At 36.0% G+C, this 23,420-nt stretch overlaps 4 protein-coding genes, 1 long non-coding RNA gene and 1 other non-coding gene across 6 annotated transcripts; 3 read left to right on the forward strand and 3 right to left on the reverse strand.

Annotated features, from left to right (window-relative positions):
* Positions 1-383: 383 nt before the first annotated feature.
* Positions 384-4,428, reverse strand: LOC145618007 (uncharacterized). The gene is made up of 5 exons (XM_081672782.1): positions 4,145-4,428; positions 2,889-3,127; positions 1,855-1,967; positions 1,015-1,155; positions 384-917 (listed from the first exon to the last, which is right to left on the reverse strand). The coding sequence occupies exons 1-5, from the start codon at positions 4,407-4,409 to the stop codon at positions 665-667; spliced, it is 1,011 nt and encodes a 336-aa protein (XP_081528908.1). The 5' UTR covers positions 4,410-4,428; the 3' UTR covers positions 384-664.
* Positions 4,429-7,470: 3,042 nt separating this feature from the next.
* Positions 7,471-7,550, reverse strand: TRNAL-UAG (transfer RNA leucine (anticodon UAG)). Its single transcript has one exon. It is a non-coding gene; the product is annotated as a tRNA-Leu (tRNA).
* An 81-nt stretch (positions 7,551-7,631) lies between these two features.
* Positions 7,632-9,198, forward strand: LOC145618122 (F-box protein CPR1-like). The gene has a single exon (XM_081672912.1). The coding sequence runs from the start codon at positions 7,836-7,838 to the stop codon at positions 8,907-8,909; it is 1,074 nt and encodes a 357-aa protein (XP_081529038.1). The 5' UTR covers positions 7,632-7,835; the 3' UTR covers positions 8,910-9,198.
* A 4,304-nt stretch (positions 9,199-13,502) lies between these two features.
* LOC145618403 (uncharacterized) lies at positions 13,503-15,102 on the forward strand. The gene is made up of 2 exons (XR_014107910.1): positions 13,503-13,645; positions 14,742-15,102. It is a non-coding gene; the product is annotated as an uncharacterized LOC145618403 (long non-coding RNA).
* A 390-nt stretch (positions 15,103-15,492) lies between these two features.
* On the forward strand, positions 15,493-17,128 carry LOC145617076 (F-box protein CPR1-like). Its single transcript, XM_081671770.1, has 3 exons — positions 15,493-15,574; positions 15,643-15,710; positions 15,860-17,128. The coding sequence occupies exons 1-3, from the start codon at positions 15,493-15,495 to the stop codon at positions 17,126-17,128; spliced, it is 1,419 nt and encodes a 472-aa protein (XP_081527896.1).
* Positions 17,129-17,328: 200 nt separating this feature from the next.
* Positions 17,329-22,017, reverse strand: LOC145617459 (protein ORANGE-LIKE, chloroplastic-like). The gene is made up of 8 exons (XM_081672161.1): positions 21,729-22,017; positions 21,109-21,226; positions 20,856-20,975; positions 20,554-20,640; positions 19,762-19,838; positions 19,457-19,584; positions 18,712-18,848; positions 17,329-17,700 (listed from the first exon to the last, which is right to left on the reverse strand). The coding sequence occupies exons 1-8, from the start codon at positions 21,908-21,910 to the stop codon at positions 17,623-17,625; spliced, it is 927 nt and encodes a 308-aa protein (XP_081528287.1). The 5' UTR covers positions 21,911-22,017; the 3' UTR covers positions 17,329-17,622.
* Between the last annotated feature and the right edge of the window lie 1,403 nt (positions 22,018-23,420).

A 23,420-nucleotide genomic window follows, 5' to 3' on the forward strand; every position in this document is an offset into this window, starting at 1 on the left:
ACACTTGTAAAAGCTCGAGGTCCTTATGAAGATCACCACAATAGACTTCACTATCATGTCTTGGACCCGATGGAGGCTGCTCAATTTCCAATACAGTTTGCAGTAGCGACTCCCCATCCCGATGAAAGTCATCATCATGGAGATCATCTATATAACCATCACCACCACCACCATCATCATCAACATAAAAAGCCTCACCAGAAACATTATTAATCCCCTACTGAGGCTCCTCAATCGAACAAATAACAATCAATACAGTTGCACCATATTTAAAAAACGTAAAGAGAAACAATCAAACAATGTACCACAAGCATCTACAGCCATGCCCACAATATATGCATTCATCAATTCTGTTCCCATCATCATAAAAGTATATTGATTAATGAAATGAATGTTGAATTTTTTTGCTTAAATGCTAGAAATTTCTCTTAACCAGTCAATTTTACAATGCACAGCGTAGAACCCACTAAACAGCAATTAATTAGATATTATTGCTGACAAATCAACAAAAAGCTTCATTACACACGACGACTGAGAATTTAGGTTTGTAATTATTTAGTTTAATGCACACCTTTGCAGGATGGCAGAAACAATTTAAACCAGAGTATCTACCGATACATTGTTGTAGAAGTCACCAAGACCTTTCTTTATCCTTCATATAGCCTTATTTCAACGAAGCAATCCTGGGAGCAACAATCTCCAGGAGTCCCTTTGGATTATCTACGTGAACCCAATGCCCAGCTTTAGGAAGAACATGAAGAGAAAATTTTCCCTCAGATCCATCTCTTTCCTTCCTGGTAAGAGATTCAAGCCTCTGTATAACATATGGATCCCATCTATCACTGTTTTCAGCTTGTACAATTGAAATTTCCATTCCTCTCGGAGGGTTCTCTAGGAGAGGCCAGTAGTCCTTCTCCCTGAAATTAAATAAGAACCACCATTGTGCAGAAGGTCAATGGGCTGAGAAACTAAGCATATATGGGCAAAGGTGAAAAAAAATAAAAATTAGCGGACCTGTAAGAATTGAACATCTGAAATGCACCTTCAAGGTTAAATGCCCATGTCTCATGACCATTAGATTTCTTTAGGTTTGTGCCAAGCCACTCCGACAATGACTTTGGAAACCCCAGCTTTATCATGTGTTCCACAAGCCACCTGCAGGAGATTATAACACAATCTATGATGGTTTAATAAGAAAAAAGATAAAATTTTGAGCACAAAGAGCAAAATAAGTGGTGCCATGTAAGAAAGTGGTCGATCAATTTCTAGACATGACAAGACCTAAGCAGGATCTCTTGTTTCAACCAACCAGTAGGCCTCTTTACTGAGCTGATATTTGGTGCTTCAACCCCTTGTGCTCTTCAAACCTTATAACCAAATTTGCATTCTAATTAGGAGAATGGGGAGCAGATAAAAAGTATAAGTTTCTCACTTTCTCAGTATGAATGACTTGATTGTTGTAAACGCTAAAGAGCTGAGTCAGATGTTTGATTAGTAGACTTAGTACAACAAAATTAGCAGGATAATTTCTGGGATCCAATGTCAAACCCCCAGCTCTTATTACTTTGTCAGCGCAGCATTTCACTATGTTTGTTGCCCTAAGAAGATTCAACAGCCACCAAACAAGTTTAGGAATCAAGATGAACAGGTGACGTCTAATGATGATTAAAAAAGAGTAGCACATTTGGTTAGAAGTGATGTATTTTCGTGAGTCTAATGATGATATAACAACAATTATCTAATACAACAAAGTGAACATACTTAAGAGGGTTAACTGGCCAAGGACATGAGCTGGTTCACATTAACAAAAAGTTTATAAGATCCTGACAAGAAGAAAGTTTCAAGTGTCCTCACTTTCTAGAAGGGATTTGTGAAGGAAGACTTTGCAAGGTCTCCAAAACTTTCTCTACTTCTCCACTACTGTCTTCAGGATTCACAACTCCGGGCACCGAATCCAGTACCCATAACTGTTCTGCATCATGTAAACATGGAAGCTAAAGCAACATACATTCATAAAGTTGAAAAGTAAAGAGCAAGCAGAAACGTGCAGCTAATATGATGATAAAAAGATACCCAATCATCATAATGAAAGACAATCAGAAAGAAACTGTATCAGAGAATGATCCAATATTTACGTTCTACATCAGTATAGCATACAAGACAAAAGACATGATAACACCGAAGTCTAGTTTAAATTTTACCAGGAGCATTATATTGTGGCCTATGATATTTGTTTGCCCCATTTGACTCTATATGGTTTTCAAGACACGTCTGAAAATGTAAAATATCTCCATTCCGTTTATGCAAAAGGTTATAAAATGAGATATTCTAAAGTAGACATTAAGAACAATCCAACAAGATCTCACATGAATATATTATTTTTTCTAGGTTAGTGATGATTAGTGGTCAAAGTAATTAAAAGTTGACTAACAATATTGCAATTGGACAAACAAAAAGGGAAATATAGAGTACCATTTATCACATATGTCACGCAGCAAAACTGAAATCTATTAAGTCAAGAATTCTTTGAAATCATATAAGTCGCAATCAGCAGACAAGTGACCAGCGGCAGCTGATGTTCATCATTTTTACCCAGCAATATCCACACAGTAAAAAAAAATACAGTATTATGTATCACAGCAAACATTGTTCAAACTTTAAAGCTAATGTTACAAAGTATCTAGAATCAGATGTACTATAGAAGCAAGGGGTGCACAAAAAAATTAATGCACAATGCATATATCTCACAAACGGATGACAAATTGACAATTAGAGGATTCTAGGTTATTAATTACAAAACTAATACTTCGTATACAATTGCTTCAACTCAAAAATCCAAGAGCAACTCTCAGTTATTCATTAATTACATGGCGGTAACAAATTCATACCTGTTTTGGCAATGATATGGAATCACCATAATCTCCACTAGACCCACCCTGAGCAAACTGCAAAGCAACCTTGCCACCTAAGGAATGCCCTATAACAACATCAGGCCAATCCCAACTTTGAGATTTCACTAGATTAGCCAAATCGGCAGCAGCATTGTCCAGGTCATGTGGTGGGCGAAGACTTTGCACCGCAGCTGAATTCCCATGATTTCTTAAATCAACAAGCACCAATCTCCATTCTACAAAATGATAAAGCTAAGATCATACAGTTCTCCCCTTCTTTGCAATAAGTTTTATAGAGAATGAACGAGAATTAGGACTTTTGGACCACAGGGTTTGTTGCATGTCATTGCTTCACTAGATACATATACTCCTTCCCTATCACGAATGGATCTAACAACTTACAAAAATTAGTCCAAACACAAAAACTGTGTAGAACTCAAGACTCAAAACAAGAGGTTGGAAATAGTTTATCTTTTGTTTCCAAAATGAAAAGTAAGGGCTTACATTAATGGGAAAAAAAACAGAAGATCCGATACAACCAAGCCAGAGATCCACACAGGGCCTCAGTCTCACCAATCCTCATCACAGAATCCAGAATCCCTCTATCTAGCAAGCCTAGTATTACCTAATACATTATTGAGTGCCGGAATGCAATACACTATCTATATTGTCAAAATAGCCCAAAAGTGTGCTATCAGGACGGATTCCAGGACATACCAAATAATGTAATTTTTTTTTTTTTCTCGAGATTGCAGTTTGCAAAGGGATAAACGAATCAGGTAACACCAAGCAAGCGGTGATTGATAAGCTAACAACGCCATAGGAAGGGTATGACAATGACTCAGAAACCTGAGCCATGATTGACACCCTAAGTACTAATTCATGATCTTCAATGTTTACTCTATCAATCAGCCTTTTCAATTACAAAAAATGGCATTGTTATATCCACTATTCACCACCATACAACAATTATCTTTATACCACCCCTCTAACTAAATATTGAGCGTCTATTATAAATCAATAATACCAAAAAAAAAAAATACAGATACAATCATCTAATTCAGCTCTTGATAAAATTGGCTTAAAATGGCTCAACAAATCATCACAAAATTACCAACCATAAAATTATCCAAACACAACTAGAAAAATACAGATTTTAGGATACAAAATCACAACTTTTCTCAATTGAACAAAATTAAAGCACAAAATTAACTAAAAAATTGCAAAAAATCAAAGAAAGAGAAGGAACTTACCAGAGGAGGAATTAGTGGAGAGATAAGAAGAAAGATTGCGAGCAAATGATCGCCAATTTCTTGCGGAACCCAAAAGGCCGTGAAGAATGAATGCAGTACAATCAGATGGCTTATCAATTGCATCCGAGGATCTTACTTCTTCAAATGCTAGGGTTTCCAACAATCTCCTACTATTGCATGATTTTATCCCTAAATTGAACCCTAGAATGTTGGACTGAGTTACCAACTGAGTTAATCCGAGTTTGTTTCGAATCGTTCTCGCCATTTTTTTGCTCTCTCTCTTCGAAGCTCCAAGCAATACTAGTTTCAAAGTGGGGTTAGTTTAAAAAAAAAAAAAAAAACGGCCTAGTCAGAGTTCGGCAATTTTAGTTTAATTCAGTTAAGTTCAGCTTCAATTATTTCAGTTCAGTTGAGCTTTAATTATTCAGTTCAGTTCAACTTCAATTATTCAGTTAAGCTTCAACAATTTAGTTCAGCTTCAATTATTTCAGTTCAGTTCAGCTTCAATCAATTCAGTTTCTAATTTCTTTCTCCCGTAAACAATTTTTTTTAGTTTAGTTCAGTTAAGCTCCAATCAGTTTAGCTCAATTTAGTTCAACTCAATTCAGTTTAGTAAATCAGAACATGCCCTAATTGATCTTATTAGAGAGAAAATTAAACTTTTTTTATATTGATAGGGTTAAAAGTGTAGTATTTTCGGTAAAAATGGATGAAGTTGCTAACAATAGTAGGCAGTAGCAATCTGTACCGGTTTTAACTAATAAAAAATCCAATAATATTGCCTCATGATAAAAATACATTTATTGGAGCTTCCTCCAAATCTAGTGGCATTTGGGTAATTAAATCAAAAAAATTAATCTGGTTGAAATTATCCAAGTCCTTACTTTGTACTCCTTTTTATAATTACAATATAACATTGGAATTTATTCTACTCTGTATTATTAATGGACATTTTAACTTAGCTTGGTCGTGTCTTAGTTTTCTCTTAATTTTTTTTATTATTTATTTTTTTGCCAGCAAACTACTCCGTAGATCCTGACCCATAAAGATTGTTAGAGTGAAGACATTTAGGCCAATTAATCATGAGCCTTAACACTTGGCAATTTGGGTTTATATGATCATAAACTAGGGTATCATTTATCGGTCACAATGAAGGTGGTTGTGTGGTTGGTGGTGTGCTTAGAATCTTAGATTGCTAGCTTGCTTAAAGCTTGACCAATTTGAAGTGTGTACATATTGTACAATGAATTGTATGTTCACTTGTAGAATTTATTAAAGCCTTAAAGGGTCTATTAGTATCCAGTTTTATTTATATATTTCATTATTTCGTTTGCTCGAATAAATTAAATTCAATTGAAAGATTTAAACTTATTGATTAAAAACATAATACGAATAAATTTATTGGATGAATTACCTTTATTTCATATTACAGTTAAAAAATTGACAGTTTGAATTCTATTAACGAAAAACATTAGTACAAACTAACACTTTTACTTTTTCTCTCTAGAAAACCCAGCCCTTATCCCCACTGCTTCCACCGTTTCCCAATTTTTAGCTACAACTCGCCGGCGATCAGCGCTCTCTCCTTGCCATCGCCGGCGAGTCGATATTTTAAGTCGATATTTTTAGGCTTTCTGTAGTTTGTTTTCTTGTTTTTAAGGTTGATTTAAGGTTTAGACAGTGGAATCAGGGGACTAGCAGAGAAATTGTTGTCTTCAAGTCCATCGGTGGTTATCAGGTTGGTGTGTCGTTAAGGGTGTCGGAATTGTCCAACTAATCAAGGAGCCAAGGCTATTCTTAACGCCGCCGTCGAAAGGAATTTCGTTAATTGTTTTCCCGACGGTAAAAGTGAAGTTAAGACTAGGGTTTTCCTCCCTTAATCCAAGGTTTGATTCAGGTGAGGTGGTCTTCTTTGTTGGCCTTAAGGATAGTTTGTAGTGCTCGTTTCTGCCGGTGCGATAGCCTGAGTACTCCTTGCTTCATATGGTACTCACAGGTTGCTTTGTGTGGTCTGCTAGTTTTCTTTGCTCTGTTTTTTTTTGGTTAAGTTGTTGTTTATGTTTTGTCTTGGTTTAATTATGTTTTATTGCCTTCTTTTGCTTGTGTTGTTGTTCGTGTGTTTAGTTTTCAATAATACCCTTGCCCTGTTTGTTTATGAGTTGGAGTTTCTTCGGATAGTTCTCCGTTTGGAGGCTAATGAAGTGTGGTGGTTGTTTTTGGAGTCTGATTGGTCGGCAATAGCCTTGGATTTAGGGGTAGTATAACTGAGTAGTACCTGGGTTGTTGGCTTGGTGGTCCGTTTAGTTGCTTTATCGGGGAGGGATTGTGTTATGGGGAGTTGTTGTCACTTTGAATATGTGGCTTCCCTCTATAGTGTCCTCTGTGTCTGTGCTATTTTCCAGAGGCTGGAGTTATTCGTGCAAGTAGATAGTTTTCCCTGCATTTGGAGTTTGCATGGAGAAGTTAATTTTGAGGGGAGAGGTTTGTTTGCGTTTCCTGTTGCTTCTTGGTTGCGGGATGATTTGGGTATTCATTCAGTAACTATCATCCTAGTGTCTGTGTTGGTGATGACAAAGATAGTCATCATTAAAAATTTAAATCTTGAAGGAGGCTCCCCATCTTTAATGGTTGGGGTAAGCAAAGTCCTCCATTTTCTTGCGTTGTATATAAGTTGAATTGCAAGAAAGGAACCTGCATTTTGGTGTAAGGTTCCTCATGGAAGAGTCGTGACAAAATACGACTCTCATGGGTTGGCTCCTGGACTCTTAGGAGGTGGCTATGCTTTTAGATCCCTAGGAGTGGAGTCGTATTATAGGTTCTTTTTTCGACAACAGGGTGCTGCTTTCGACTTCTGGGTGTATGGTCTCTTCACTACTTCCATCGTAAATTTGCATAGGTGTCAGTGCAAGTTTCGGTTCTCTTCTCTAGTGTTAGCTTGCATTCTCAGTCCATCTTCAAGGTTTTGGTTCGTTTGGCAACTATTGGTCCAAGAAAAGGTTTTGGTACGAACCTTATGGTTATCCGGGCTCCGAGGTAATTGGTATGTTGCTCAAGGGTATGGCCAGTCACTTCGTTTTCCATCTACAAGTAAGTGGCAAACCCTCTCTATGGGTTCGTTTGGGCATGTGGGTTCTGCAACAATACACAAGGTTTTCCTTTTTATTTTTGCATGTTTAGCTAGGTGGGTTTGGTTGTTTTTAGTTACTTGTTTTAGTTCTCTTAGGTTGTAATTTGTCCTTTATTTATGAAGTTCCCATTGTCAAAAAAAAAAAAAAAAAAAAAGAAAAGAAAAACATTAGTACAACTTTGGAAAAAAAAATAAAAATTGACAGCTGTGGGATTTGAACCCACGCCCTTTCGGACCAGAGCCTAAATCTGGCGCCTTAGACCACTCGGCCAAACTGTCGCATGTTTTATAAATCAAACAATCAATGTAATTATCGTTTTAATTTAACTATCTTTGTTTTTTTGGATGCAAAAAACGTAAAGAGGAGGAGCATTTTCCTCTTACTTTCTCTCTCCTAAATTTTGATCTAATTATTCGCTTTGATCCCGAATTACAGACTTTCTGGTATTCTCTTTCCCTTTTTAATTTTCCTCTAATTTGATTATTTTAATCATTAAAACCCTAGATTTGTCTAATTTTCGTGTTTAATTCATTTTTCATAAACCCTAATTTGAATTGCTTTTTATGATTATGTCTTTTCCTGTAGAATTAATTATTGATATTCTGTTACGATTGCCTGCAAAATCTCTGTTGCGATTCAAGATTGTGTGCAAATTATGGTGTAATTTGATTAACAGCTCTGATTTTGTCAATTTCCATTTAAAACGATCAATTGCCACCCAAAATAATCTCCATTTTGTTTATAAAACCCCAATTCTTCATTTGGGTGATTTCGACACATTTGACAACCCGATTTCCCTTGATTACCCGTTTAAGAACTGCGATAATGGCGGTGTTGGTGTGGTTGGATCATGTAATGGGTTGCTTTGTCTACAGAGTTATGATTTTGAACATCCCCTCTTGATTTACAATCCAACAACTCAAACCTACAAAACACTCCCATTGTTGCCTATAAGTGCTCCGTTTAGTTATACTGGATCGGTGTTCAATTTTGGGTTCGGTTATGAAAGCATCACTCGGGACTATAGATGTGTTAGGATTATTCGGAATTATAAGGAGGAAACGGGCTCGTATGAGAGTGATGTTATGGTTTATAGCTTGAAGGATGATTCATGGAGAAAGGCGGCTACTCCTAGTGTTCATTACAATCTTGATTACTATCATACAAAGAGCGTCTTTATTAATGGTGCTATCCATTGGGATGGCGGTATCACTGAGAATGGAGCTAATGAGCCACTGCCTATTGTTGTCTTCAATTTAAAGGATGAATGTTTTAGTACTATGCCGATTCCTGATTTTGATTCCATGGAAATTGTTCATATGTTCGTGGGTGTACTTGATGGGAGCTTGTGTCTTGCTGTTAGTGAGTTGAGTGGTGACACCCATCTGTGGGTGATGAAAGAGTATGGCACACCTGAATCTTGGACCAAGTTATGTTCTGTTCCCAAGCACAATGGTTACTACGAGAAAGTGGCGAGCCCTATTTGTTATTCAATGAGCTTAAAGGAATTGTTTGTGCATACTACTTATTTGCAGGTTGCTTCTATTGATTTGGATACCATGGAAATTAGCCCTGTGGAGGTTGCTACTCGATGCACAGATGCTCATGTTTGTGTAGAGAACCTTCTTATGCTATGAGGATAGGAATGCTAACCGTTTTTGGTTGAAGAGGAACATCACATGAGAAGAGGGGATCGGAAAAGAAAGATGAGATGAAGATCATTTGATCTTTTGCCCATGTTTGTGTAGTATTAAGCTTGTTATAGGCTTATAGCCTTTGCTATTATCTTTGTCCCTATATATATAAATATTTATTTTCATTGTGAAACTCTGCTTTAATTTTGAATGTGTTATAGTGAAGCCTGAATTATGAAAGAGATTCTGCTGTATCAAATTTTCTTTTAAGCAATTGTGAGAACGTATTTTGTTACAATCGGCCATATTTTGATAGATCAACAAAGAAGTTGGCATCTAACAACTAAATCTTACACCTTGTATACACCCCACCCTCTACTTCAAGGATTGCTTTTGGGTTACTACAACACTTTTATCAAAATATTTACAAGTGCTCATTAAAAGACATCACCAGTCGGGTAGTCCAAACCACTTTCGCTGATGTCCTATCTTAATCAAATGGTTCAATTCGGAAATCATGTTCACTTGCCATTATCATCCCAGTACAAAGGCAAGGACACATTTCCTGAAACGGCATCGCTGCCAAGAGTGGCAGGAGATGCGTTTAGAATGTCAACCACCCCAACTATATTTATGTCGTCAAGGGCTTGTTAAAAGTATGCGGTTGGAGCTTGAAGCAATTCACGACGGCCTTGAAGCAGTTGTAAGTAGACTTGGCAATCCTGACCCAACCCGAATGACCAGAAAGTTGACTCGACCCCGTATCGACTTGAGATTAACCTGATACTCAAACTTGACCCGATCCTAAGTGACTCGAAACTTGATGTGACCGACCCGATTTTAATTCGAACTGTTTGACCCGAACCGACCTGATTCGACCTAAAGTGACCCGACCTCAACTGACCCGACCCGAAGTGACCCGATTTCTGAAGTGAATAGGGTGAAATGGTTAAGTATTTTACCAACTATTTTTTTAAAGTGAATTTATATTAGTGACCTGAAACAAACTTGACACGACCCAAAACGACCAGACCAGAATTGACTCGACCTGAAATCGACCAAAAATTGGTCCTAAAATATGTTAACGATTTATTTTATTTATTTTTCAATATTTAATTTATACAATGAAATTGAACCTATATGAATGTATGAAAATCATGTTCATATTTTATAAATTAAATATGCATAATTTTTCTTTGACGTGTCCATTTTATTTAATGTGTTCATATATTTTTTTGAAATGTTCAATTTACTAGGTATGGTCCATTTATTTTATAATTGTATGATAATTGTTCATTTTTAACATACTAAGTTCATATTTTTAACGTATTCACCATTTATTACTAAATACTCATTTTTTTTACATGTTCAATTTTATTACTACGTACTAAATTTTCACTTTTTTACGTGTTTCTAAATTCTTTTTTTTTTTTTTTTTTTTACTAAATGTTCATTTTATAGGACGTGGTATAACTATTTTAGCTGCACCAGCATCCAACCTGTTGGATTATTTTCGCCCGATTTTTTTAGACGGGCTTAAAAAATGTGTTTTTATGCAATTTTTGTTTATTGTTTTGAATGGCCATAAATGGTCCAAAAAGACCGCACAACCCGATCATTTTTGACGGTTTTGGACATATAATTTCCAGACCAAAATATGGCCTGACCTGAAAAATGATTTTTTTGGCTTCGGCCTGGCCCAAACATAGCTCGGCCCGCGTTTTGATCAGGTCTAATTTATATGTTACTCTAAATCATCTTAACCCTAGATTTGTCTAAATTTCACGATTAATTAATTTCTCATAAACCCTAATTTAAATTGCAATATACAATAATGCCTTTTCCTGTAGATTTACTTGTTGAAATTCTGTTACGGTTGTCTGCAAAATCTCTGTTACGATTCAAGATTGTGTGCAAGTCATGGTATAATTTGATTAACAGCTCTGATTTTGTCGACCTTCATTTAAAATTTAAAACGATCACTTGCCACCAAAACTAATCGTCACTTGGTTTTTAAATCCACAACTCTTTATTTGAGTGATTTCAACAAATTTGATAACTCGAATCCGCTTAATTACCCGTTTAAGAGCCGTGATCAAGGCGGTGTTAGTGTGGTTGGATCATGTAATGGGTTGCTTTGTCTCGAGATTTCTGACCTGCCCTTGTTGATTTACAACCCAACAACTCAAACCTACAAATCACTCCCATGGTTGCCTAATATGGCAATAAGCGCGCCCTACACTCTACAGTTGTCCAATGTTGCTTTCGGTTATGAAAGCATCATTCGGGACTATAGATGTGTGAGGATTAATCGGAATACCAGTACAATGACGGACTCTATTGAGAGCGATGTTATGGTTTATAGCTTGAAGGATGATTCATGGAGAAAGGCGGCTACTCCTAATGTTCCTTACAATCTTCGATTTCTTGGTTGCTATAATACGGATAGCGTCTTTCTTAATGGTGCTATCCATTGGGATGGCTTTACTAACGAGCCACTGCGTAGTGTTAGTATTGTTACCTTCAATTTAAGGGAAGAATGTTTTGGTACTCTGCCGGTTCCTAATTTAGTTTCGATTGGAATTGGTCGAATGTTTGTGGGCGTACTTGATGGGAGCTTGTGCCTTGTTGTTAATAGAGTCTTGGGGCGACACCCATCTGTGGGTGATGGAAGAGTATGGCATACCTGAATCTTGGACCAAGTTATTTTCATTTGCCAAACTCAATACTAGTATTTACGAGGGTGTGGCAACCCTATTTGTTATTCGATGAGCTTAAAGGAATTGTTTGTGCAGACTACTAAGTGGAAGGTTGCTTCGATTGATTTGGATACAATGGAAATTGAACGTGTGAAGGATGCTAATTTGTCTCAATGCACAGATGCCCATGTTTGTGTAGAGAACCTTCTGATGCTTCGAGGATAGGATTGAATTGCTAACTTCTTTTGGTTGAAGAGGAACATCACATGAGAAGAGCTGAAGAGGGGATTGAAAAAGAAACATGAGATGAACATCATTTGATCTTTTGCATGTAGTAGTATTAAGCTTTTTTTTAGCCTTTGCTATTATCTTTGTTCCTATAGATGAAAGGAAATTTTGTTAATTATTACCTCAAAAATAGAGGCTTTGTAAATTACTATCCCTAAAAAACTTCAAGTGATTGCTACCCTTTTTCTTAATTAGCCCCTAATTAGGCGATTTAAGGGTAACAATCACTTGAATTCAATCAGTTTTAGGGTAGTAATTAACAACTTTATTTTTAGGGTTGTAATTCACAAAACCTCTCTTTTTTGAGGTAGTAATTAACAAAATTTTCTACATGAAAATACTAGTATTTATTTTCATTGTAATACTCTTGCTTTAATTTTGAAAGTCACAGTGAAGCCTGATTTAGGAAAGAGATTATTTTGCTGTATCAAATTATCTTTAAGCAATTGTTTGAAATTGTGAATGTACTTTGTTACAAACTTACAACTAAGGGGGTGTTTGGTATAATGATTTTAGATGTAGGAAACGGATTCAATTAAGTGTTTCCATTTCTAATTGTTTGGTATGAATAAAAGTAACAAATACCATTTCCTAAGGGTAACAAAATCCCCCTATTTGTTACCCTTGACAAATTAGTGGAAACAAAATACGTTTCCTTACTCAATCACAATCTACTCAACTTATTTCCATTCCACTAGGATACCAAACATATGGTAAGGGTAACGTTTATCATTATCCTTTCCCCTATTTATTTGAATCCTTTCCGTTTCATTAACAATGTTTATACCAAACACCCCCTAAATTTTACCCCTTGTACGCATACACCCTCTACAATTTCTTTTTTGAAACATACAATTGATATGGCACAACCATACGAGAGAGCCCAAGTTAACTTCAGAAATTAACATTCCAAATTAAGCTACTCTTATAATTTTATGTATTTATTTTTATGTCACTTTACTATTTCAGTTTTATTATTTAGAAAATAAAAATATTATAGTTTGAGAGGAGATATATTTCGATTATATTTCCATGTCTCAAAGATAAACTTGAATTTTCCCATATGTAGATTAGGGGTGTTCAATCGGTCCGGACCGAAAAAATGGACCGGACCACCTTGGACCGGTCCAAAACCCTATAAATATCGATTTTGGACTAGACAGATTTTTTTTTATTAAAAATATGCGTGAAACCTTAGATAATGGTTAAAATTATCCTTAATTAGCTTAGAAAAACTTATCCTTAATTAGCTTAGAAAATTTGAACTTTATAAGTTTTTTTTTTACCAAACATACCAAAAAAAAAAAAAAAAAAAAAACGTGAAAATGACGTTAAAATATACTTTTTCCTTTACATTTATTTTTTCATGTTTTCCATAACTTTATTAAAATTTAGTAATCTTTTTAAAAAAATTCTTAAATCGGTACAAAGCGGTCCGATTCGGGTTTTAGACCGATTTTTTCAGTCTGGTCCAGGTTCGATCCCAGCTTAATCAGTAGTTCTTAAAATTCTAATTTTCGATCCAATCTGGGCCGGTCTGGTCCGGTCTTGGATCGATAAACAGCCTAGTAGACTATTAAAACAATTAATCTGTCACGACTCACGACAATGGATGAGTGGGTAAATCAATCAAATAAAGGGGAGTGGAGCGATACTCCAACAAAATTTTCTCTCTTCAATTCATGGTAGAATCCTTCTCTCTCCTAAATTGTCATCCAAATCTTCCTTTAATCTTATTTTCCAGATTTTCTGGTAATCTCCTTCTCTCTAATTTTCGCTTGCTTTGAATTTCTATTTTACTTTAAATCATCTAAACCCTAGATTTGTCTATTTTTCACGATTAATTAGTCTCATAAACCCTAATTTGAATTGCATAATATTGAATATGCCTTTTTCTGTAGAATTGCTTGTTGATATTCTGTTACGATTGCCTGCAAAATCTCTGTTACGATTCAAGATTGTGTGCAAATTATGGTGTAATTTGATTAACAGCTCTGATTTTGTCCACCTCCATCTAGAACGATCACTTGCTACCAAAACTAATCTTCACTTTGTTTATAGAACCTCTGATCTTTATTTGAGTGATTTCAACACATTTGATAACCCGATTCGGCTTGATTATCCGTTTATGAATTATCATAATCGCGGTTTTGGTGTGGTGGGATCATGTAATGGATTGCTTTGTCTCCAGAGTTATGATTTTCAACAACCCCTTATAATTTACAACCCAACCACTCAAACCTATGCAACAGTCCCGTCGTTTCCTATAAGCCCGCCATTTAGTTATCCTCGTTCGATGTTCAATTTTGGGTTCGGTTATGAAAGCATTTCTCGGGACTATAGATGTGTTAGGATTATCCGGAATTTTAATGTGGAAATGAGCTCTATTGAGAGTGATGTTATGGTTTATAGCTTGAAGAATGGTTCATGGAGAAAGGCGGCTAGTCCTAGTGTTCCTTTCGATTTTGATTACCATTATGCGAATTTTGTCTTTCTTAATGATGCCATCCATTGGGATGGTGGTTTTAGTGAGAATGAAGCTAATGAACCACGGCCTATTGTTGCCTTTAATTTAAGGGATGAACGTTTTAGTACTCTGCCAATTCCTAATGTCGATTCCATGGACCTTGCTCACATGTTCGTGGGAGTACTTGATGGTAGCCTGTGTCTTTCTGTTAGCGGGCTGAATAGTGATACTGATTTGTGGGTAATGAAAGAGTATGGTGCAGCTGGATCTTGGATGAAGTTATTTTCCTTTTCCAAGATCTATGGTTACGGGGGAGTGGAGAGACCTATTTGTTATTCGATGAGCTTAAAGAAATTGTTTGTGCATATTACTTATCCGCAGGTTGCTTCTGTTGATTTGGATACAATGGAAATTAGCAATGTGAAGGTAGTTAATTTTCCTCGATGCACAAATGCCCATGTTTGTGTAGAGAACCTTCTTATGCTTCGAGGATAAAAATACTAACCTTTTTTGGTTGAAGAGGAACCTCACATGAGAAGAGGGGATCGAAAAAGAAACATGAGATCTATGAACATCATTTGATCTTTTGCACGTAATAGTATTAAGCTTATTTTTAGCCTTTGCTATTTTTATTGTTCTTATAGAAGCAAATATTTATTTTCATTGTAAAACTCTGCTGTAATTTTGAGAAATGTCACGGTGAAGTCTGATTTAATTTGTGAAAGAGATTATTATTCTGCTGTATCATTTTTCTATAAGCAATTGTGTGAACGTACTTTGTTACAATCAGTCATTTGATAGATTAAGAAATAAGTTGGTATCGTACAACTAAATCTTACACCTTGCATTCACCTCACTCTCTAGTCCTCTACTTCAAGGATTGCTTTTGGGTTACTGCAGCACTACTTTTATCAAAAAATTTACAAATGCTCATTAAAAGACATCACCAGTCCAAAACACTTGCGCTGATGTCCCATATTAATCGAATAGTTCTATTTGGAGATCATGTTCATTTGCCATTATCATACCAGTACAAAGGCAAGGACACGTTACCTGAAACCAAGCCATCGTATACAAAGGTATGATCACCTGATGACATCCCGCCTGGTTTTTGTAATCATAGTTTCATACCATGGGTACTGGAAACGCGATTGGAGAAACCATTCAGGGAAGGGGACAGTGCACCCAAGCAACCTTTAGCACTCGACTTACAGGCAGGCAACGCCCAATGGCAGGAGATGCGTTTGGAATGTCAACCACACTAACTATATTTTATGTACAGGTCAAGGGCATATGCTCTATAATACGGGGTTGGAGCTTGAAGAAATCCACGACGGCCTGGAAGACTGGGTAAATGAATTATTCAAGAATAAAGGGAAGTGGAGAGTTACTTGGATCCAACAACTTTCTCTTTCTTCACTTCAATACTTCAGTAGAATACTTTTCTCTCATAAAATCATAAATTGTCATCCAAATCTTCCTTTAATCCTATATTCCAGATTTCTGGTAATCTCTTTCTCTTAGTTTCTCTTACTTTGAATTTCTCTGTTAGTTTAAATCATCTTAACCATAGATTTGTCTATTTTTCACGATTACCTTTTATTTTGTGGGCATTACTTGGAGAATTGAGGGCGTTGTTTATCAACCCCTTAGTCATTTTGAATTGCATTACATCAATGTCTTTTCCTATAGATTTAATTGTTGATATTCTGTTACGATTGCCTGCAAAATCTCTGTTACGATTCAAGATTGTGTGCAAGCTATGGTATAATTTGATTAACAGCTCTGATTTTGTCGACCTCCATCTAGAACGATCACTTGCCACCAAAACTAATCATCACTTCGTTTGCCAAAATCGCAGCCTTTATTTGAGTGATTTTGACACATTTGATAATCCGATTCCCCTTGCTAATCCATTTAAGAGCCGTACCCCTGGTGCTAATTGCAGTTTTGATGTGGTGGTATCGTGTAATGGATTGCTTTGTCTCCAGAATTATGAATTTCAACACACCCTTATAATTTACAACCCAACCACTCAAACCTATTTAACAGTTCCGTCGTTGCCTGTAAGCCCGCCATTTAGTTATTATCGATCGAAGTTCAATTTTGGGTTCGGTTATGAAAGCCTCTCTCGGGACTATAGGTGTGTGAGGATTATTCGGAATTTTAATGAGAAAATGAGCTCTATAGAGAGTGATGTTATGGTTTATAGTTTGAAGAATAGTTCATGGAGAAAGGCGGCTAGTCCTAGTGTTCCTTACGACTTTGTTTACAATAAGTATTGTGCCTTTCTTAATGATGCCATCCATTGGAATGGCGGTATAAGTAAGAATGAACTCACTGAAGTGTTAGAACCACGGCCTATTGTTGCCTTTAATTTAAGGGATGAACGTTTTAGTAATCTGCCGATTCCTTATTTCGATTCCACGGACAGTTTTTACATGTTCGTGGGAGTACTTGATGGTAGCTTGTGTCTTTCTGTCAGCACGTTGAATTGTGGCACCAGTTTTTGGGTAATGAAAGAATATGGCGCAGCTGGATCTTGGACCAAGTTGTTTTCCATTCCCAAGTTCTATGGTTACGCGTTAGTGGACAGACCTATTTGTTATTCAATGAGCTTAAAGGAAGTGTTTGTGCATATTGCTTTTCAACAGGTTGCTACTGTTGATTTGGATAAAAAGGAAATTAGCAATGTTAATGTGAAGCATTGCGGAAGTGCACATGTTTGTGTAGAGAACCTTCTTATGTTACAAGAACAGGAATGCTAACCTTTTTTTTTTTTTTTTTTTTTTTCGGTTGAAGAGGAACATCATGTAAAAGAAGGGATCAAAAAAGAAACACAAGATGAACACCATTTAATTATTTGTTCATAGCAGGAATAAGCTTGTTTTAGCCTTTGATATTATGTTATCATTGTTCCTATCTATAGATGCAAAATTTTAATCATCATTGTAAAACTCAGCTGATATGTTGAGAAATGTCAGTGCAGCCTGAATTGAGAAAGAGTGTTTTTTCAGCTGATGTATCAAATTTTCTTTTTAAGTAATTGTGTGAACATGCTTTGTTACAACCAGTGGTTTGATAGATCAACAAGAAAAAAAAAATTGGTGTCATACAACCAAATCTTACACACTGGTATACACCCCACCCTCTACTTCAAGGACTGCTTTTGGGTTACTACATCACTTTTATAAATTTACAAGTGCTCATTAAAAGACAACACCAGTTGGATAGTCCAAAATACCTGCGTTAATGTCCCATCTTACTCGAATGGTTCTATTCGGAGATCATGTTCACTTGCCATTATCATCCCAGTACAAAGGCAAGTAGGACACATTACCTGAAATAAAAAAAGGATTCATATACATTAATATCCAGCCAATTGATGAACTCGATGTGGTCAATATTACAGCTTCTGATAAAACTCGAGAGTTTACAACCCTTGTTGATACAAAGCTAGCACAAGAACCAGGTTCATGGCATAGGCCCTCCACTTGTTTCAGACCAGAACCAAGAAGCAGATGGCTAATGAGTCACAAATCAAGCCTCATCATGCCTTTAGGAACGTATCAGCCAGTTTAGCATGATGTTGGAGGAAGCAACCTCATTAGGTAGTATTTTTTTGCAGAGTAATGAAATTGGCTTGGACAAGGCCTTACGGTGAACCCCTAGGCCATTTAAATCCTTGGACCACATGTAATTCAACCATTTGCCAGTGGGTGGACACTAGAGTTATTTACTTAGCTGGTGGTGTTGGTGAGGGTGGCAGTGAGGTGGTGGCGGTGAAGAAAAAAGGGGGAAATTTTTAAAAGGGGTGGTTTTAAGAGATCATGTACCCCTCATGTGACCAAGTCAATGCTGGAATGCAAGGTCAAAGGTCAAAATTCGGCTTAAAGTGTGTTCTTGCCAAAAAAAAAAAAAAAGAAAAAAAAAGTGTGTTCTTACAAAAAAAAAATTTATAAGGTAGTTTCTTACAAAAAAAAAAAAAGTGTTTTATAAGGAGGTTTTTGGCAAATTTTCCTAGATTATAATGTATAAATTAGAATAGTTGATTTGTGTTTCTAAGCAAATTCACCTTTTATAAGATATAGGGTCAACAGGACAGGTGAAGCAGTGGACACCAGTGCTCCTTACATATGGCAGGGTGGAAGTATCTTTAGGAACTAGAGTAATGTTATTGTTATAGACTGGTTCTACTGTCAAAAAATTTCAACGTGGTTGCTATCTTGTACAGATTCAGAAAATCTCAAATTCTCAAGGATAAGTTAAGGAGAAAAAAAAGAAGGCAACAACAACATATGAAGTAAATAAAAAACATTAATTGAAAACAAGTCACAATGGAAATGTATACCTTTCCTACACCTGAACAATTTGAACACCTTTGTGTAGTTGGCACTCGCAAGGGGCGATTGTAACCACCGTTTATCGAAATTGGTTCTGTCCTTAAGCACACACCACTAGCAGAACATCGAGCACAGGCCAAATACCCTGCAAAAGAAATACGCAAACAAGAAATGACAAAGCAAGACAGCTAATGAATTACTTCAGAAAGATGAAAATTTTAATTCTGAATGATGCCGTGCAACAATGAGACCAAGCAAGATTGACATCAGACATGTTGTCAGAAAATGAGGAATACAGACACAATAGTAACATATCCTGATATTCCTGAATAGCGAAGCATTTCAAATTTTAAGACTTTGCTTTACCATTACTCAGCACAATAACCTCATAAGTAGTAATTCACATTTACTCCTTCAGTTACAATCAACCAACCATAATTCAACACAAGAAAGACTTTATCATAGCATATCAAAGGTGATAACAATATCAGTAAACAAATTCTCATGATGCCTAGATTAGGAAAAGGGATATAGGAAGTTCTAAGATAAAAAAGATTAAGAAAATGATGAAAGTTATCTGATGAAATAGGAGGCATCACCATTGCAATCTTATCAAAATGTATAATTTCCAAGTAAAGACAGTTTGTTGCTGCATATTAGGAATCAGGAGAAAGTGAACAGTGGGTAACCAGTCAAAAATGCTGTATGAGAGAGAGCAAAAATTAAATGCTTCGAGAATAAGTTAACATGTACCGGATCCACGGCAATATTTGCATCTTTTCTTCTCTTGTTGTTCCACATTGTTAACTTCAATTAACATCAGAGCTGAAATAACTCCAACAGCTCCACCAGCAAAAGATGCCACTATGGGATCGACTTGACTGAAATTGGCAGTCAAAATGAAAGTCCAAATGTCACTGATAGTTTTACAAAACATAACGTTGATAATATATCCTTGGCTCTGAAGAAATTAATCTCTCTTGACAAATTGAATCAACTGAAATTCATTTGCGTGATCTTTAAGCTTATAAATAATATAGCATTGTTTCTAATCATACCTCAGTTGAAGTGGCAAATGCAAGCTGCGAACGAAGTCTTCATAAGACGTGCCCCCTATACCTAATTTTAATTCCAGCTGCAAAATTAATAAGGTTCAGATTCTATACAATCCATTCAGCAAGTAATCCATAGTAAAACTGTAAAGAATTAAGTCTCCTTTATCCTTTCCAAGCCAGAGACAATTACAAGTCTCCAAGGTTGATATTGGAGAAGTAAAAAACTGATATCTCACAAGGTCAAGTATGCTCTATGTTTCCAAATCTACATTGATGATTAAACACCCCTCCCTTCATATAGAAATTTATACAGAGCCAGCTAGCCAGTGAAAAAAAGATGGAGAATTAAAAAAATTATAACATATCACCAAACTCAAAAAGTAATAAAGAGTTCTGCAACTGGCCAAAAAATTATTCAACAAGCATACGAATTAGGACTTAGTTGAAGCATTTTCCTCACAGGACACAGTAATCTGAAGAACAATATCAGTTTGATAGTGTGTTCCAGAAGACCAGAATTAAAAATTGGTGATATGAGCATGAGTTGTATGAATTTCATTTGATTTTTCTGTTTTTAACATTGATTTAATTTGAAAGTACTTAAGTTACTGGGAGAGCCTCATTAGCATGCGACTTGATATCAGACATTATTCAGTGGAATAATTGCTGTATAGCTTACAGTGTTTTGATTATAAGTAAAAGGATTAAAGGAGTGCAACATATTTCTCAATATTATCCAATCTTTCAAGAGAGCAATTGTGGAAAGAATAAAACAAGAAAACGGCATAAGCTTACAGATGGAGCTATAAGGCCTCCAAAGACAATGATCCCTGCTATAAATGAAAAGCTCGTCAAGTATAGTTTCTTCAATGATTTTGGAGTCTGCATTATGAAACACAAATTGTTAACATCAGGAAGCTTAGGAGAATTGATAATATTGAAGAGTCACACTTCATAAGAACAGAATAAAAATTCATCCAAGATATAACTTGTACAATCTTATAACTTTATCCTCCCTAAGAAAAAAACTAAAGTTACATTTTGTACATTGTAGATAGTAAAAACAATTAGCAATGCCTGTTTCCCCAAAGACTTACCACATGAGGAAGGAAGGGAATAGATGAAGGAATCTCAGGCATTTCATTCACCTCATCTAAATTACCCTCATGAGTAGCTTTTATCCCCTTGAGACGTTGTTGTATTCGTAGTCTCCTTACCTATAATCACATTATAATTTAAAATCAATACAACAGCTTTACTTGATACTATTAGCACTAAAATGAAATAAGCAATGGGGGTTCAATGTGTAACATTGAACCAACCCATGTACAATTTAGATATGAATTTCACCTCCTCCATGAGAAGAAATATCTTATTACGTCTACTCCGTATATTATCTTGAATTTCCTGTGACTGCATTTGTACAAAGTTCTGGATCGTCTCGGGTCCCTCTATGATGCAAAAGTTGCTGCATAATATGATTACAACAATATAAGGAACCCTATACTTACTAACTTACACTAAGTACTCCTACTTTACAAGTGGGATGGCATCAAATTCCAACAACAATTTGAATAAACATCATAAAATACAATGCCAATTTCAACAAAAATCACAAAATCTAATGAAATTTCAATAAAGATACAAAATTCAGTGGCAATTTGATTAAAACTTAGCAATCAGCAATAGACAATTTAAACACACCAACAATATATGGATTTTAGAACAAACCCTTTTCCTACAAATCCTGTAACATCTACAACTACTACTATATCAAATAGAGGACTCAATCATCATAAAATTCATAATACCCACTTCAATTTTCATTCACATTAAAAAATTATGAACCCAAATCAAATTACCCTTTTCCCAAATCATTGAAATTATAATATATAGCAACAAATTAAACCATCAATTTCCAAATTCAGACTTTAAAATAGCAAGAAATTTTAAGTGATAAAGAGGAGAACCCGGAAGAGTTGTCGCCGACAGGCAGCGAGTCAAAGGATTCCTTAGAAGAAGAAGATGATGATGAAGAAGAACAGCAAGTAATACGAAGGAGCTTGCGATTGGAGAAACAATGGTGTTTGAATTTGGAGTTAGAAGGGATGGCAATGAAGGAAGAAGGATGAAGAGAGAGAAAACACTCCATTTCTGAGATCACAACACACCGCCTTTACTTTTGCTGCTGCTCTAATCCTATACCAACTGTATTGTGATGGCGCATACAGACAACAAAAGGATGGAGGAGCCAGGAGGGAGAGAAGGAATTTCTCCATTTATCGGACCATAAATTATCGTTAATCTATTAGAAATAAAATGTAATCTAATGAAATTTAATGAAATTTCATTGAATTCGTCTTAGGGTCTGTTCACATTTACTGAACTAAGCTGAATTGAACTGAACTGAACTGATTGGAGCTGAACTGAACTGAATTGAGCTGAACTGAACTGAACTGATTGGAGCTGAACTGAACTGAATTGAGCTGAACTGAACTGAACTGATTGGAGCTGAACTGAACTGAAATTAAGTAAATATGAACAGGCCCTTAATGTCTATTGTTAGAATATCACATGTTTATATTGTAATCTTTTGTGTAAATATAGAGTTGAGAATTATTTGTGGTACATTTTATAGAGAATGTGAAAAGTTAAATGGTCGTACAAACAAAGAGAGCTCCTATTGCATTGCCAATATATCCATTTTGTGTGTTATATACGTGCCTCAAATTGCTCCCCTTTGATGTGTGATCGATTATATGGCGTTAGAATTCGAAGTTCAATGGATCCATAAACCAGGTGTGCAATACGGGTTTAATTTTAATTTGACGGATGATGGAACCTAAATTTCAAGGTCACATTTAGAAGATTGGCCCAAACTCTAAAAAAAGGAATTATTGGTGGAACCCTTGTGAAAAATGTTTGGGCAAACTTTAGAAGATTTGTGTAAAGATAAGTTAATACGTACTTAATGAAAATTTACCTCTACCTAGGTAACAAGACTAGGAATAACCTACCAGTTAGTTCGATGAAATACATGTTGATCAGGTTAATTGATGAGCTATGTAAATTAGGGGGTATATGGGTCATTTTATTAATTTAATTAGGAATAATTTTGTAAGTTTCATCCCTTTCTTCCTCCCTTCTCCATTCTTCCATTACAACAACCCACCATATCTAACTATGGTGGTTATATTGCTTTCGCAAAGAAGTGGATATCCCTAGGGGGTTGATATGCCCCTAATTTACACTCTTATTCTATTAGGCTATCATTTTGTTACTGCCGCAAAGCGGCATTGGGGGAACTCTGCCATTGTAGTTGAAGAAGAAGGCCGAGGGTGTTAGGGTTAGTTTCTCCTCGATTCTCGTCCTTTTCGGTGGTGGAAAGGGTTAGGGAAGCCTTTGTGGTTGATCGGTGGGAAGACGGAGTATATCGTTGTTGTGATCGGCTGATCGGTGGTCGTCGAAGAGGTGGTTGACCGGTCGTAGATCTGGTTTCGGAGAGTTGGTTGTGGCTCGTGGTGGGCTAGCTGTAATTTCCTTCCGTTCGTCAGTTTCTTAAGCAAAAAGGTCGTACATAGCATTAGAATAATATTATCAAGGACATAACATGACCCACAAAATAGGCTGATTTATAATATTATGTCAATCAGCCTGATTGA

The sequence above is a fragment of the Chenopodium album genome, chromosome 26, assembly GCF_948465745.1.
Source record: "Chenopodium album chromosome 26, dcCheAlbu1.1, whole genome shotgun sequence".
Taxonomy (NCBI): domain Eukaryota; kingdom Viridiplantae; phylum Streptophyta; class Magnoliopsida; order Caryophyllales; family Amaranthaceae; genus Chenopodium; species Chenopodium album.

What these genes read in the sequence shown, in the direction of transcription:
- LOC145618007 (XM_081672782.1), bottom strand. Translation starts at nt 4,409, where the DNA reads ATGGCGAGAACGATTCGAAACAAACTCGGATTAACTCAGTTGGTAACT. An exon ending in TCACAAATCCCTTCTAGAAA is followed by an intron (nt 1,156 to 1,854) that starts GTGAGGACACTT and finishes AATCTCCTGCAG; the next exon opens with GTGGCTTGTGGAACACATGA. An exon ending in CAGATGTTCAATTCTTACAG is followed by an intron (nt 918 to 1,014) that starts GTCCGCTAATTT and finishes ATTTAATTTCAG; the next exon opens with GGAGAAGGACTACTGGCCTC.
- LOC145618122 (XM_081672912.1), top strand. Translation starts at nt 7,836, where the DNA reads ATGATTATGTCTTTTCCTGTAGAATTAATTATTGATATTCTGTTACGA.
- LOC145617076 (XM_081671770.1), top strand. Translation starts at nt 15,493, where the DNA reads ATGGGTACTGGAAACGCGATTGGAGAAACCATTCAGGGAAGGGGACAG. An exon ending in CTTTAGCACTCGACTTACAG is followed by an intron (nt 15,575 to 15,642) that starts GCAGGCAACGCC and finishes TTTTATGTACAG; the next exon opens with GTCAAGGGCATATGCTCTAT. An exon ending in ACGACGGCCTGGAAGACTGG is followed by an intron (nt 15,711 to 15,859) that starts GTAAATGAATTA and finishes CCTATATTCCAG; the next exon opens with ATTTCTGGTAATCTCTTTCT.
- LOC145617459 (XM_081672161.1), bottom strand. Translation starts at nt 21,910, where the DNA reads ATGGAGTGTTTTCTCTCTCTTCATCCTTCTTCCTTCATTGCCATCCCT. An exon ending in GTCGGCGACAACTCTTCCGG is followed by an intron (nt 21,227 to 21,728) that starts GTTCTCCTCTTT and finishes CATATTATGCAG; the next exon opens with CAACTTTTGCATCATAGAGG. An exon ending in CAAATATTGCCGTGGATCCG is followed by an intron (nt 18,849 to 19,456) that starts GTACATGTTAAC and finishes TTTCTTTTGCAG; the next exon opens with GGTATTTGGCCTGTGCTCGA.